Below are 17506 nucleotides of genomic sequence, written 5' to 3' on the forward strand. Positions count from 1 at the left end.
AATTATTTAATATTTTTTGTTTTAATTTTTTTTTATTTATTTATTTCTTTATCAATATTTTTTTTTATTTATTTTAGGTATGTATTTAGCTAGTCTAACAATAAAAAATGGGTTCTTCGGTAGTAGTAGGTAAGAGACGTATAATCTAGAGAATTTATCATCCTTTTTTCGGCAGTCAAGAGAAAAAAAATTATCGTAGGAAATTGTCTAGCTGCAATTTAGTAAAAGTGACGAATGAAGTTCTATTAGATATTTTGTCTGTGTTAAAAGTTGACGGGAATAAGATCTTTTTATTTGAGAGATTTTCTATAGATTTCGATATTTTTATGCAGTTTCGTCTATAAGAGAGAGCGTAATAAGTTTATGTTAAACAACTAATAAATGGTCGTTGATAAAACCTTAAGTAGATTGGAGGGTAAAATGACACTGTGTTATTATTTTTGTTTTTTTTCATTTAAATTTAATTTCATCAGCTAAAAATTTTATTTTTCTTCATTTTTTTCTTTCTTTAAATTTGATGATAAATATTATTTAATTTTTTTTTCGTTTTAAATTTAAGAATATATATATTTATAATTATGATAATAAAATATTTCTTTTGTTTTAAATGTGTTTCCGCTTCTCTTACTTGGCGCTTCGATGAAGATGTACCAGCTGCCATTTGCTGTCTCGTTTGTGCCACACACGAGTTTCCTCTCGTTGTTCGGTATGAGCTTGGCCTTGTCTAAAAAAAAGAAGAAAACAAAGTAAGTAAGAATGTATTTTTTTTATGCGAAAATAATACAAATATAACAGCGGAGGAAAATGATCCCAAAGGAAATCTTTAACAGAAGGAGAAGTTATTTTTTTTCTTACCGCATTTAGTGGAAAAAAATGCGGTTTTATGCGGAAAACAGAGTCTGTATAAATTTTTTGTATTTTAAAATTGAAAATTAGTTTAAAATATTTAATTTTAATTTTTTTTAAGTATAAATTTTTTTTATTATTTTAGAATAAAACTGAGAATAAAACCACATTTTTACTTCGAAATGCGGTAAGAAAAATATTTTTTTCCTTTTGGGTTGAATATTTTTCGGAAAATATTTTAAAAAATCTTTCATAAAATTAAATATTTTGTAAATCTTGGAAAATTTAGAATTTTTGAAAAATTCAGGAAATCTTAGAAAAGTTGTAAAATTTGTGGAAAATTTGGGAAATCTGGAAATTTTTGAATTATTTTATTAAAAAAAAAAAATATGAATGACTTAATAAAATTTGATAATTTAAAAAAAAATCAAATAGAAAATTTTCTACAGAATTTCATATTGAAGAAAAATCTTGGGAAAACTCGGAAAAATTATGAAAATTTTATTTAAATTCAAAAAATTTCACAAAAATTAGAAAAAAATTCAAAAAAATTCAGAAAAAAAATTTTTTAATTCAAAAAAAATATAGAAAATCATCTCAACCTTTGAAAAATTAGAAAGAAAATTTTGGGAAAACTCGGAAAATTTTATTTTTATTTATTTATGAATAATTTTTTTATTTTTGTTTAATTTTAAAAGAAAAAAAATCTCGGGTCTTCGAAAAAATTAGAAAAAATTCAGGAAAATTCGTAAAATTTTATTTTTTTTATTTATATTTTTTTTTAAAAATATTTTCAATTAAAAAAAATCTCGAAAAAAAAAATTTTTTTATTAATTTTTAATTTAAAAAAATCTCGAAGCTTTAAAAAAATTTAAAAAAAATTAATTCTGGAAAAATCGAAAAAATTAAGAAAATTTCAGAAAAACATTTCAAACCTTTAAAAAATTAAAAATATTTTTTTTTAAATTCAAAAAGATTAAAAAAAATTTGAGAAAAAATAAAAATCCGCTAAAAATTCCTTTTCACGACAACTTTTTTTTTTATCACATTTCCTCTTCTTATTTTTCGTTGTTGTTATTTTTCTCCCATTGTCATCATCTTTATTCATGTCGTGATTATTATTATCATGCTTCGTATGTCTCTGTCAGTATTTAGGTTTACTTTTATTGTTGTTTACTTTGCAAAAAACGACGTCGAGCAAAGATGATGTTTATTTGCTTTCAAGGGACTCGAAATTTTCTTCAAAGAGCGAAATTTTCTGGCAAATCCGACTAATCAAGCGTGCAAAATCAATCAATCAGCGCGCGCGTGAACTACGATCTCATCAATCAATCAAAGAGCCAAAAAAAAAAAAAAGTTTCAAAAAAATGTGTAACTTACTTATCAATGTATTGTGTTAGTCGCACGTAGGCGATACAGGCAGCATCGTCACCGAGTAAATGAACGTGTGGATTCAATATTGTCGTGTTGATCGCCTTGCAGTTCTTTCCGAGCACAGCTGTTGTCGAAAAATAAATAAATTCATTCGGGTGAAAAATAGAGGAAAAAAAGTTAGTATTGGGATCGCACACATAAAAATTGCAATAAATGTTCTCTCGATAGCTTTCTTTAAATTTATTTACGTTTTTTTTTTCTTAATTTTAATTTGTACATACACTATATTATGTTGTGGTCGCTGATATGAGAAAAAAGGAAAAAAGCTAATAATGGAGAATTTTTTTTATTAATATTGCAAATTTGTGTCATTTTATGTGTGTGAGTTAGATGTCATGGGTGGGAGATGGCGTGCACTTGTGCAACAACTACTTACAATTTTCAAAGTAAAATTTATGGAAATCCATTCCTTCTACTAAATTACCCAATGCTTCCGGCTCGAATGCAGTCAAATGGGGATCAACAAGTTTACTGAAAAAGAGAAAAAATTTCACTGTTAATATTGACTCAAATGAAGGAAAAACTAACGAAAATCAAATAAAATGGATTGTAGATAGGGGAATTTATTGCGAAAAAAAAATTTTTTTTTATCCGGGACGACAACGAAAAAGGAGATAGTAGAACGAAAAATATCTATTACTATTACAGCTGTTTTATTTAACAAAAAAAAACCATCCTGTTAAAACTTTTTTTCTTCGTTCTAAAATAAATATTGCATCAATAAAGATTGATATCGTGTCTCCAATGGATAAAATGCATTTTTATCGTAGTTTTAAATTTATATCACTTTAAAAATTTATAATGAGATAACTTTTTTTTTCAGTTGTTGTGGGAGTTGGAAAAAAAAGTTATAGATACGGGGAGTTTTCTTTTGTTTTATTTTTTATTTGATTTTGCGTTTGAAAACAAGTTCATGGTAAAAATAAATATATTTTTAAACATATTTTTTTTTTAATTATTTTTTTTAAATTAAATAAGATTGTGTTTAATTAATAATATTAATGAATTATTTTAATATTAATTATTTACTAAAGAAAATTTTTTAAGTATTTTTTTTTAAATTTTGCACTTATATTATATAAAATTATATTTTAACTATCAGTAGGTTTTTAGACTAAAATAATGTTAAAAAGTATAGAAATAATCTTTTAATATTCATAGTAATATTAATTAATTTAATATTAATATTACATTTGAAAATGATTAGAAAAATAAAATTATTTCTTTAAAATTGATACTTTTATATACAAGTTTGAAAATTATTTTTTTTTAATTTTTATATTAAATAATTAATTTTTAAAAAATAATTTTTTAAATATTAAACATAATTTATTTATAATATTTTTTAATTATTTATAATTTTCAATAATTAATTAATTTAAAAATTTAATAATTTTATTTTTTTTTAATATTTTAATATAAATGTTTGCTATTGTTTTTATTAAAATTATAATATTTATTCAAAATTTTGTAAAAATTAATAAATTTATTTAGAAATTAGAAACCTTATTATTTTTAATTAATTTAAAATTAATTATTAATAAATAATAATAAATAATAAAATAAATAATAAAATAAATAATAATAAATAATAAAATAAATAATAAATTTTAATAAATAATAAAATTTTCAAATTATTTGAATCATTAAAGTTTAACTCCATAATTTTCCATAATTTTAGAAAATAAATATTTTAATTAATTTAAATTCATATTAATTATTATTTTTTATTCTTATAATTTCTGAAAATAATTTCAATTATTTTTAATAAATTTATTTTAAAATTTAAATTTGAGTAGAATAAATAAAAATTATTTAAAAATTTAAATTTAAATTAATTAAATTTATTTAAATAAAATTATATTTTTTTCTTTTCATAAGCAAGATTAATGTAATTTTTTTAAAGTTAATTAAGATTTTTAATTTTTTTTTTAATTGAATAGATAATAATAATAATTTTATAATTTAATAAATTTTAAATTAATAAAAAAATAATTAAATTTATTATTTTTTCTAAACTAAATTTTTAAATATATAATAAAAGAAAAAAAGACAACAACTTACGTGTATGCATCAAAGTCCCCATTATTGATTGCCTCAATCACGTTTTCAGTCATTTTTATGATCTCCTGGCGGCGTGCTGTGTCAGAAAGAAGAAAAGAAAAAATAAAAAGAAAACAATTAAAAATTATTGTCTCAATAAAATTTCAATTAGTGGACAATATATAATTCTATTTTATTTATATAACTTGTATACTTGTATGTAGCAAAATACATTTTTACTTTTTTTTTTAACTTCAAAACAAAAAAATATATATAACAAAGGACATTCTGTCTTGTTTTTTATTTTTTTGAAGTAAACTGACCGGATAATTAAAAACCTAGTAATTATTGCATTTGTATTTTGTGCTAAAGTTACTCTATTATATTATATAAACATAATTTTATTTTATTTTATATAACTTAATTAAATAATTGCATCCATCTATTCTACTTTTTCATTATTTCTGCTTTTTTTTATATAATATAATATAATAAAACTTAACAAGTTATAGTCTTCCTTTTTCTTTCTTTCGTTTTTCTAAAACTCACGAGAGAGAGAGGGAAGCAAGCACTGTATAATAGCTAACTAGAGCACTCTCTAAAGCGTTAAAACATACACTTTTTCATTGTTAATGTGCACATTATTATTGTTCTATTTCCCGTAATTGACTTTAAAAGTCGTTTTTCGCTACGCTGGGAAGTCGTTAACTCGTTTTTATTGTGATTTTTAACACTCTCGCGGAAGATAATGTTCTTTCTTCTTAAAGTTAACAAGCAAGTGGCATGCAAAAAAAGACAACATTCATTAAAAAAAAAATTCATGCAAAAAAATATATATGTTAAAAAATTTCATGCAAAAACACTCACATTCAAGGATTCAATCAAAAAAAAAATGATTTATGTTAAAAAAAAAATTTAAAAAAAATACACAAAAATTAAATAATTTTTATTTTACAAAAAAAAAAAATATTTTTTTTTATTTTTTTTTATTTAACAATAGGGACGACATACATTGCGGTATATCTAATTATTATATTTATTTTTACACATAACACAACTTTGTATTAAATAATATAAGAAATATCATCAAAAGGTGTCATTATATTTTTTACGGCATTCACGTGACAGATAATTGGGATTCATTTGGGAATCGCCGTAATTTTTTTTTTGGGTGCGGGTTCGTTTGTATTTGTTTAGGTATTACTTTATCATTCATGTTATTTTAATATATTATATATATATATATATTTTGTATATAATTATATATGTTCGCATTGTCTGTTTAATACATACCTGAGTTTTGTGAGTTTGTTGAACATTGCTTAGATGGCGGACAGACAATCCTTATGTCTAATTTTGTATTTTTTTTTGTGTGATATTTTTTTTTACGCAAGACATTTTTTTTATATATAATATAATATACATAAAAGTTAAAAAAAAAATATTTATTTGGATTGTGTATTAAAATAATTTTTTTTTTATTAAAAAAATATGTTTTTTTTTTATTAATTTAATTTTTTTTAGTGCAAGGGGGGATTTCGAGACAACTTCCTTTTAGAATAAGACGTTTGTTGTGTGTTGTTTGTGTAAAAAAAATGTGTTTGTGTTAAATTTCTTATATAAAACGTAAGTTAGAGATCAAAGTACATTATAAATTAGCATTTTCTTATCGCTAACGACGACGTAATTTTTCCTTTGATATGTAAGGCGTAATCAATTAGTGAATATATAGCAAAGAAAAATTATATAGGAGACTCTGACAAAGAACAGAGAGTCATATTTCCTTTAATATTAATAAAAAAAAAAATAATGTTTGTAATAATTAATGAATCGCTTCTTCTTTATCTTTTTCGTAACATCTTGACACGGAAAAAATAATAAATGGAAGTAAAATGATACAAAATAATAATAATTTATATAAAAAAAAGTAACTTTAATATTTATTTTATATTTAACACCAATTAACTCTAATTTCACGCAACGACTGCGATAATAATAAATTCTCAACTTTATGTCAACTTTTATATATTTTTTTTTAAATGTGATATTTTATTCTATTTATTTTTTTATAAAATATATAAAAAAAAAAAAATGTATTTTCTCAAGGTTTATGAAATTACTTGTCATCTTGAGAAAAATATATATTTTTTTTACTTGGTTGTCAAGCAAAGAAAACATTTCTCATTTTCCTTAAATTGTTTATAAAATTACCGTTAAATTTTTTTCTTTTATAAAATATACATAATTTTATCTTTATCATGTTTCGGCTTGTGAAAAAATTTTTTCTTCATTTTTTTTTGTCTTTCAATTACAAAGAAAGAAAATTGCACACTTGTATTTGTCTTAAGATTTTTTTTTTTTTTTGTGAAAACATATTTGCCACAATTGTTGATAAAGATGATGATTCGCGTTATCTCGTCATAAATTTACACAAGTTTCAAGTATACTTTGTACAACATATATAATAAAAAGTACTTTTTCCGAGAAATCTGCTTTCATGGCAGCAATTTTATACTCAAACAAGTGCTTAGGCTTATGATAAAAAAAAAGATTTTACGCGTCTTATTTCCTTCATAAATATTATATAAATGTTTAAATTATTATTATTATGTTATTCGAGATTTTTTTTGCCATTTAAAGAGTTTTCCAACCTTTAAAAAATGAGTAAAAAACTGACTGACCAGAAAAATGTTGAACAAGTATTTTGTACGTTTATGGAAAAAAAAGTACAGGTGTAAAATATAACTTGATAATGGATATGCCATTAACTTTTCTGGGTAAAATATATGTATATTACGAATAATATGAGAAAACTTTATGTTTATGTTATACATGTTCAAAAAGTTTTTTTTTATTATATTTTTTTTCATGTTGACCAGAGAGTAACCCATTGTTGGATTATTTTTTCATGTAGAAAATCGAGATATTTTATTTTATTTAAAGTTTTGTATGTTTTTAGTCGACATGACTTTTGTTTTAAAGTAATTTAATGATATAATTTTTATTTTATTTTAATGTTTAATAAATCTCGTATTTCATTTAGTTTTTTAGAGTGATTCTGTGAATTTTTTAGACCTTATTTTTTGAACTTTGGAATTTTATATCCCTTCAAATAGTTTAAAAAATTATAATTTTGAATCTAACCACGTGACCTATCATTGTATATTTGGAAACAAAATTTGATTTTTCAAAAAAATGTGATAAAAAAAATTCAAGGGAATTATTTTTTAAAAATTATTTGGATATAAAACCCATTAAATATATTTTTTTTTGATATAATAGACACAAATAAAGAAATTGTTAACCACGTGGTTACAATTTAAATTTGTTCACTATAGCTTCAATTTTTTTAAAATTTTTCCAAATTTTAGGATGAAGTTTAGTAAAACCAGCCAAAATTCATTAAATGAACTTATTTTGTATAAAATGATGGCTCAAAAATTAACTTTAAAAAATTTTAAACCACGTGGTCAATTTTTTTTAAATATTCAAAAATTTTCTTTAGGCATAAATTTTTATTTTGTCAAATCAAAACTTTTGCTTCTAAATAACAACATATTATTTTTTTATCATATGAAGCATAATTCTGATATAAATATAATTAATTAGAAAATTGTTAACCACGTGGTTATTTTTTGTATATTTCACAACATAACTTCGATTTTCCATTTTTTTTTAATTTTCAACATATTAAATTTTGCAAAAATAACAAAAAAATCAATAAATAGATTTGCTTTGATTAAAATGACAACTCATAAAAATATAATTAAAACTTTAACCACGTGGTTATAATTTACATTTTTTACATCATAGCTTCAATTTTTTTTTAAATTTCCAAATTTTTAGGATGAAGTTTAGTAAAAGCAGCCAACATTCATCAAATGAACTTATTTTGTATAAAATGACGACTCAGAAATAAATTTAAAAATTTTAAACCACGTGGTTTTTAATTAAAATTTAATTTTATTTAAATTTTATTAAATTTTTAATATTTTTTTTTTGTTTCGAAGTTTTTCGTCATGAATAATAAATGTGTCAAAATTTAAGGCCCATTAAAATTACTCATACAGAGATAAATAGAGGATAATTTTTTTTTACTAAAAAGGTGCTTACAAATATTTTATTTTTTTTTTCAAAAGCATGGACTAGCCACAAAAACTACAAACTGGACTTTACTTTTTTCTTTTTTATTTAGAGATAAACTTGAAAAAACTCACCATCCGGTTGTAGTTCACTAAAATCAGCCCAATCTTCAATTTGCTTGTAGACTGGTCCAGCATCAGAATCCTCTGTATTTTTTTAATTTTTATTTTTTTTAAGTTTTTTCATAAAAAAATATGAAGAGAAAAATGATATTTTTGTGGTGCTTTTCTGTTTGATTGGTTTAATATATAAATTATTTTGTGACATGATGACAATATTTGTGTTTATTTTGATTTCAATTTGACACAATTACACGTACACAATGTACGGATATATGGGGATAGTTTGCAGTTGTAGATAAACAAACAAACAAACAGGACAAACACCAGTGTTCGAATTACGCAAATAATAATATTTTTTTGGTTGATGGGTTTTGTGGGCAAATATTTAAGGACCTTTAAAGCTTTCGAGGGAAATTTTTTTTTTGCATTTTTTTGAGCTTAAAATTCAAAAAACCAACATTTTATTATTTTTTTTAATAAAATTTAAAAAAAATCTAGCAATACTGATATTTTTTTAAAAAAAATATTTAAATTTTTTTTTCTTACCAGTATGCAAACTCTCGACACTCGGAAAACTTTGCGTCGAGTTTTTCTTGATGGTCATTTTATTCTCGTTGGTTTTTGGCGAATTTTCAATGAAACTGCTTACGAGACTCGTACCAAAATCATGATCTACCGAGCCAATTGCCTTGCGGAATGCCTCGTAACTTTTGTCTTTTATATCATTTATTATCGTTTGCATGATTTCGCACGAGTGACGAATGTCGTATTGTCAGTCGAAATAATCGTGAATAATTACAAAATCATTTGAAATGAAAAAAAAGTAAAAAAAAAATAAAAATAAAAAAAAATTGATGAACTTTAATTTTTTTTATCGGGATTTAATTTTTCGTGTCTAGCCATTTAATTCTAATAAATAATAATTTTTTTATATTTTTTTTTTAATATAAAATATGAGCTCGATGCGTTGCACGTAAAAATTGTTAAGCTTTGCAGGATTAAATAAATTGAATTATGTTCTCGTATTTGGGTCAAAGTTTATTTTTGTATATTGGATTTTCGGTTATTTTTCGTACCTACCAAATTTTGCTTCAATTAACATTTAATTTTATTGTGTATTAAATTTATTATTTATTTTATTTTATTGTTCGGTTAATTAGTAACGTTTATTGATGAAAAATAATTCATATATTTTTAAAAATATTATTTATTAACGAAAAATTAAAATTATTTATGGGATTTTAGGGTGATACTGAAATGCTTCAATTTTTTATTTTTTTTTAATTTTATTTAATTTTTGTAATTTTTTAATAATAAATAATTAATCAAATGTATGTTTTTAATTGATTAATAATTTAAAATTAAATAAATTAATTTTTAATTTAATTTAATTTTATTTAAATTAATTAATTATTAATTTAAAATCAAATTAATTTTATTTGAATTAAAATTAATTAAATAATTTAATTTAACTTAATAAAATTGAATTAAATAATTAATTTAATATAATTTTGAATTATTTAAAAATTAAATTAATTTAATCTTTTAAAATTTTATTAATTATTTTTTAAATAATTCAAAATTATATTAAAATAATTTGATTAATTAAATTTTAAATAATCAAATTAATTTAATTTTTATTAATTTTCATTAAATTATTTAAAAAAAAATTAAATTTAAAAAATTATTTTTTTTATTTTAAAATTTATTTTTTTTTTATTTTTTTTAAGTTTTAATTTTTACTTTAAATAATAAATTTAAAAAATGTAATTTAATTTTAAATTATTAATTTAATTTAATAAAATTTATTTAAGAAATTTTTTTTAAAAATTAAATGTCAATTCAAAAAATGACCGTTAAAAAATTTGAAAATCGCATTTTTGCTAATTCAAGTAAAATATTAATTAAAAATGAAACATTTTTCAGCCCTATACAAAAAAAAATACATTTTTTTTAATTAAAATGCATTTAACGCAGAACAAACAACGAACATTAGTTGTAAAAAAAAAATTACACTCAAACACACGCTCGCAGCATCAATTTTTTAATTAATTATTTTTTTTAATTAGGAACTCAACAAACAAAAAAAAAAGTAAAAAAATAAAACAAAAGAAAAAAACATTTTTTTTCTCTAACCTTGAACACTCTGTAACAACGAGGCCCCAGTTTGCTGCTGTTGCTGTGTCGGTTGCGACGTAACGGTATTTGTGGTTGTGACGATGCCTGTATTGACAATTGTGTTTTGTGATTTACTGCTAAATGCATTCGCTAGTATCGACGACACACTACTACTAATGTTCAAACTAGTACTAGAATTACTGTTATTCGCATTGCTACCTATGTTATTGTTGTTGTTGTTGTTATTATTATTGTTATTGGTATTATTATTTGTGGGACTGGATGACGATGTTGGCGATGAGGCTGCAGCTGCTGCGGCAGCGGCATGAAGTTGCGTGCTCATTTTGCTAGCAGTTAAGGCAGCAGCTGCCGATAACATGGAGAGTGCTCCCGTAACGCTTGATGTTCCGGTGCCGCTGCCGCCCCCGCCCCCATTATTGGGTCCCATGGGCGACATCGGGGGCGTCGAGTTATTTGGAATTGCCGTTGTGTTCGTTTGAGCTGCAAAAGTTTCGGCCGACGCACGACAAAATGTTTCATGACACGGTAGACACAGGCGGGACAGGAACAGAGAGAAAAGCAGCCAAGAAAGCATCGTTCAGCGACATCGACATTTTGTGTTTTTTTTTCGTGTGGAAAGAAATCGAAGAAAAGTGATGAAGGTGCAAAGAGAAATTTTTTTGTTAAAAATTTTTGTTTGTTTTTTGGAGCAACAGCAGCAGCAGCAACAGCAGACACACAAATTATATACAGCAACCAGTTATTTTTGATTTTTTTTTAAATCGTGAAATTAAAAAAAAATAATAAAACCAATTTTTAATAAAAATATTTTTTTTTACCTATATAAAAATTCATAGAAAATTTTTGATGGATTAAAAAAATTTATTTAAATTTTAATTTTTCAAATTATTGTTTAATTTAATTTAATTATAATTTAATTTAATTTATAAATAATTTAATTTAAAATTAATTTTTGTGCAAAATTTAATTTTTATTTTATTTTTAATTATTTATCAAAAATATTTAATTTATTTTTGTTATTAGTTTTTGAATTAATTTTTATTTTTTATAAATTTGCTAAAATAAAAAATAATTATCATTAATTTATTAATATTTTTTTTATTTAAAAAAATATTTTTATTTATGTTTTAAACTAATTAATTTGATTAATTTTATTTTAAATTTAAAATTATTTTTTTTTAATTTAATTTAATTTTTTATTTATTTTGATAAATAAAGTAATTTTAAATTTTTTTTAACTCCAACAAAATTAAAATTTCCATTAAATTTTTTAATTTTTAAATTTTTTCGTTGAAAACTAAAATTTTATCATTACTTATGATAAATAATATTAAATTAATTTTTATTTTTTCCAATAAATTAAATAATTATTAATATAAATTATTATTAAAATTAAATTAAAATAATTATTATAAATTAAATTAATTAAAATATTAAATAATAATTAATATAATTTAATTAAAATAATTAATATTTAAAATAATTAAAATAAAAAAAAATAAAATAATTAATTTTAATAAATAATATTAATTAAAATAATTTTTTTAAATTATTTTTTTATTAATTAAAAAATAATAAACTTTAATAATAATTTACAAAAAAAAATATTTATCAAAAATTTTCTATGAACTTTAATTTAATTTTACTTTTGTTAGATACCTTAAAATTTAGTAAATATGTAAATAACACATGATTGACAGGTATTTTATTTAATGAGCGAAAAATGAACCTTTCACCCATTGATATGTTAACTCATAACTTTTTTAATTTATTTTCTAAAGTTTCTAATCAATTTATTAATTATTTCTAACACTCAACGCCTATTTTTCTTTTGTTTCCTCTAAAATTCTATAAAATAAAACTCATTCACTCACTTGACGTACGAACGTGTTCTGTTAATTTGAGTTTTAGTTAAATATAAAATTCGGGCACGGAATCAAAACGGTAAAAAGCTGCCAGACAAGTAAAAAATAAACATTAAAAAAATATTACGAAAAAAATTTTAATCATCTCTAAAAAAAAAAAATTTGATGAGAAAAATGTTACATGATCCAGACCACCAACATGTAATTTTTTTTCTTCCACATGAAAGCACATTCTTTGTCTTTTTTTTTCAAGGACCCATGATTATTATTGTGTGACATATTTTTCATCCTTCTCTCTCGCTCTCTATCCTTTTCAAATGTATTTATAACGAAAAAATAATAAATATTAAAAAAAACCGACACACGGCTCATAAACGTGCTCCTTACGAGACTTCATGTCGATTACAAACTCGTCTCTTTTTGACATTCTGGATGACAGAATGTTTTGTTTTTGTCCGAATGCGAGTTTATATAAATGTATTTTACTGACAACTGAGCAAAAAAAAAATGTAGGGAAGAAAAAATGAAGCATATGATTAGTTTTGCGTACAAAAACACACATTTGACATGTTGTTGTTGTGGCGATGATGAGTTACACATTCCAGTTACACATAAAAATGTATGAAAAATCAGTCAAATAGAAAATATAAATGGGAACTAATATGATATCACGTTATTTTTCACATGAGCAATCAGTAAATCAGACAATTTTTCGCATGATAAGGATAAAAATAACGAATTTTTGATTCGTTTTTAATGAAAAATAAAAATAAATCTATATGTTAAAGAGGTGCTTTTGAATTCGAGAATTGAACATTTAACATTAAAATTTACAAGACATTATTTACATTTTTTTTTTTTTTTTTTTAAATAAGTTGATAAAATATTTTTGACAGTAGAATTTTTTTTTTAATAATTTAATTTAAATTTTAATTAAAAAAAATAATTTTTGCATTTTTTTAATGTTTTAATTTTTTTTATTAAATTTAGTTTTTCAAATCAATTTTTTTAAATCAATAAATTATTAAAAATTAATTATTTATTAACAAAAAATTAAAAATAATTTTTTTTTCAAAAATATTAAATTAAAAAAAATATTTAATGAAAATTTTATGATTAGTTAATTAAAATTTTTTTTTCATTAAAATATTTAAAAAAAAAATAAAAGTATTTAATTAATTATTTTTTTTTTAAATATTTTAGTGAATTTTTTTTAGCTAACTAATCATTAATTTTCATTATAATTAATTAAAAAATAAAAATAAATTTTTTAAAAATAAATTTAATTTTTTTGAACAATAATTTATTTATAAATTGATTTGATTTGAAAAATTTTTTGTGTTTTGTAAAAAAAATATTAAATAAAAAATAATTTTATTAATTTCGAATTTTAATAAAAAATTTAAATATTATTATCTGAATTTAAAAATTTCTTTTAATTAAAAAAATAATTTTATTTTATTTTTGAAATATAAAAAATTAAAAAAAAAATGAATTTATCAAATAAAAATTAAATTAATTTCATAATAATTTATTTAATATTTTTTTTATAATTTTAAATTTATTTGTTTAATATAAATTAAATGTATTCAATTTAAATTTTTAATTAATTTAAATAAATTAAATTTTTGAAAATTAATTTTTATCTGCCAAAAAATACTTTAAAACTTATTTTCATTAAATTTTTTTGTTTGTAATAATTGTAAAACAATAATACATTTTTTTGTATATTTTTAATAATTTTTATTCATTTTTATATATTTTTTATTCACCTTTCATATAAAAAAAAAACAAATTTTTATATTGAAAAGTCACTTTAACTTAAAAAAAAAATAAAAAGAAGAAGAACGTCGAACTTTTTTCCTTCTACATGATCTTGTATAACAAATTTAATATATATAGATATGTTCATACAAACATCATCAAGTAATGAGCCGTAATAAATGCCTCTTCATGATGTCGAGCGCGGCGCGAGAGTCGATGATGATGATGATGTGTGTGCGATGTATATTTTGTCGGATTTAGGATGATTTGTTTCACAATTTATTTTTTTCTTATATTTTTATTTTACGCTTGTTTCCTATTTTTCGTTAAAATTTTTCTTATGTACATGATTTGAAGCAGGAAAATGGCAGGCACGAATTTATTGTGTTGTCTAAATGTATAATAATAATGATGTAAGGTAGGTATAAATTTATGTTTTTGTTAATGGAAAAAATTGTTTTTTCTCAAGGATTTGTTGTTGTTGTGAATAAATTTTGAAATTATAATTTTGTAATAATTTTCCATCGCAGTGAGTAAATAAAATGTTGTTTACACGAAAATTAATAAATTTTGTATTTATTTTTGCAGAAATTTTGCATCCGATATGACATCTGTTTTTATTTTTCGCACAAAATCAGTTTTTTTGTGAAAAATAAATTATTTATCGCAAAACAGATGTTTGTGCATCAAAAAAATAAAAAAAATGAAAAAAAAAAAATAATTAAAAATTTTCTAAAGCAAAAAAAGCCTAAATTTTTATTTTGTTTTGTTGAAATGGACAAAGCTTGTTTTTTTATTGTATGTATGTAAAAAAAATTTGTAAACATTTGGAGCGATTTCTACGAAAATTTCAAGCAATTTAATTTTTTTCTGTGTTTTTTTGTGTATTTTTTCAGTGTCTTGTGTGCGGGATGTACGAAAAAAATTTTACAAAAAATTACACGGGGATAAAAAAAATGTGTTTAATAAAAAAAAAAAGTTTGTGTTTATTTAGGGTTTTTATTAAATGTGGGGGGTTTGAAAGTTCAGGGGTTCAGAAAAAGTTGGGGGGACTGGACTCAAAAGAGATTTTTTTTTCATGAATTATTTTCTGCAAAAATTTCTCGGAATGCGAAAAAAAAACATATTTTTTTTACATGAACAGAAAATAATTCATTTTATATAGAAAAGATTGTTATTTATTATAAAAGTGTTTACCTTCCGGATCTTTAGCAATTACAGTTGAACTCCGATCAACAACTCCTTTGCCTTCTATGTTAACGTTTATTTCGAGATTTTGTGTTTTGTAATTTTTTTTTTGGGGTGCGGGCAATTAATTTTTGAAAAATTTTTGGTTGTCATTGATTAATTGGATAATTTTGTTTTTTTTTTTAGTAGAAGTAGGTAATAGACGAGTTGTAGACACATCGAGTAGATCAAGTAGCAGAATAGGACGATTGATATATAGAAAAAGAGATATGAAGAAGAGAGGAAACAATTTATGAATGAATTTTGCCAATATTGATAAATTACAAAAAAAAAATTTTTTTTTTTCGATAAAAAATCAAATAATAAACGAAAATTGATTTCGTGACATATTTCCTCAATATAATAAAAGAGAAAAAAAAATTAAAGGAAATCTTACAAGATTTTCCATTATAAATATTTTTTTATATTCGTACTTTATTATTCATATTTATTTTCAATTTTAAATAAATATTATTGGAATTGAATTTTTTTTATTGATTCTTGATATAAAGAAAAAAAAATATAATAAAATAATGTTACGGAGGTGATTTGAATAGAGAAATCATAAAAATGCGCAAAATTGGTGTCGACTGGTTGGTTGATTGGTTGGTGATGGTGATTGCTACGTTTCTTACTTTTTTTTTTAAATAATTTATTAGAAAAGGAGACAAGAAGTTGATTGAGTTCTACTTTTATTCAAAAGACATTCATTCGAGTTGTGGTTTGAGTTGATAGGATAGCAAGGAGTTTAGTGCATGAATTCTGTGATTTTTTGTAGGTAAATTAATTATTTTAAAAAAAAATAAATAAATAAAAAAAAATATTTTTTTTAATGCGAATGAGATAGAAAAGGAGAGAAGTTTAAATAAAAATTTATGGATGAAGCGAAATTATAAATAAATAAAAAAAAATTTTTATTTTTATTTATTTATTTTTTTTTTTGATTTTCAGTAATTTTTAATTTTTTTATTAATTTAATTATTTTTTTAATTGAAAATAAAATTTTAAATTAAAAAAATTAATAATTATAATAATTAATATTTTTTAAAATTTTATTTTATTAATTATTAATTAATTTATTTATAATTAATTAATTATATTTAATAAAAAAATTATTTTATTTAATTAAAAATAATTATTTTAATAAATAAACAATAATTATTTATTTTTAATTAAAAATATATATATTTTTTTAAAATATTTAATTATTAGATGCACGATTTATCCCCTATTCAATATAATTTAATAAATTTCTATTGTCTCGTAAAAATTAAATACAGAAAAAAAAGTAATAAAATTTCCGCAGGTAAGAATGTATAGAGAATAGAGTAGAAGTAGAAGGATGGTTTGTGTGTAATAGATGTTTGTGACGGCGCAGATGGGGTAAAATGATGCGAATGAATGCAAGCAATTAATTACGTGTGCCATTTCCTGCTAATTAATAGTTCCTAATTATATTGCAAAGTATATAAAAGCACACTTTATTTTATAATATAATGAAAATTTATTAAACGAAAAACTTTAATAACAAAAAAAAAAGTAGAGGAAATTACTTTAATTCAATCCAGTTGTTGCACATCATCACAAAAAATATAAGAGAAAAAGCATCTCTACTTCGTATATATAACTATATAAATGATTGTGTTTAGAGATAACAGTGAAGCATATAACAAATAATGTATGTTTTGCTCATCACACACATACATGTGACACTTTCATCCTTTTTAGTGTAACAGAAATAATACAAAAGGGGACACAGAAAAGTAATTTTTAAATTGATTCGATATAAAAGTTTTTTTTATATTTTTATTTAGTTTAATAAAAAATATTAAATTTTTTACAAATTTATTTTTTTTAAAATATTATTTTTTTTATTTAAATAAAATAATAAAAAAAGTTTTAAATTAAAAAAAATATATTGATTAAAAAAATGAATGTTAATTTTTTTTCAAATTTTAAAGTATTTTAAAATTTAATTAATAA

General features: G+C 21.0%; 1 protein-coding gene across 5 annotated transcripts in view; it reads right to left on the bottom strand.

Annotated features, from left to right (window-relative positions):
• Window positions 1-619: 619 nt before the first annotated feature.
• Window positions 620-17506, bottom strand: part of LOC134836116 (calcium/calmodulin-dependent protein kinase type II alpha chain) — a 73341-nt gene continuing 56454 nt past the window's right edge. Inside the window, exons 11-16 of one of the 5 annotated variants that reach the window (XM_063851326.1) lie at window positions 15494-15547; window positions 10665-11147; window positions 4345-4420; window positions 2657-2751; window positions 2227-2344; window positions 620-724 (exon numbers count right to left, since the gene is read on the bottom strand). In XM_063851326.1, coding sequence (XP_063707396.1) covers window positions 625-724; window positions 2227-2344; window positions 2657-2751; window positions 4345-4420; window positions 10665-11147; window positions 15494-15547 — 926 coding nt within the window. In that variant the 3' untranslated portion in view covers window positions 620-624. Of the gene's footprint in view, window positions 725-2226; window positions 2345-2656; window positions 2752-4344; window positions 4421-5616; window positions 5674-10664; window positions 11148-15493; window positions 15548-17506 lie in introns of all 5 variants that reach the window. The other 4 variants (XM_063851327.1, XM_063851330.1, XM_063851329.1 and 1 more) reach the window with 4 other exon arrangements.

Source organism: Culicoides brevitarsis, chromosome 3 (genome assembly GCF_036172545.1).
Source record: "Culicoides brevitarsis isolate CSIRO-B50_1 chromosome 3, AGI_CSIRO_Cbre_v1, whole genome shotgun sequence".
Classification (NCBI taxonomy): Eukaryota; Metazoa; Arthropoda; class Insecta; order Diptera; family Ceratopogonidae; genus Culicoides; species Culicoides brevitarsis.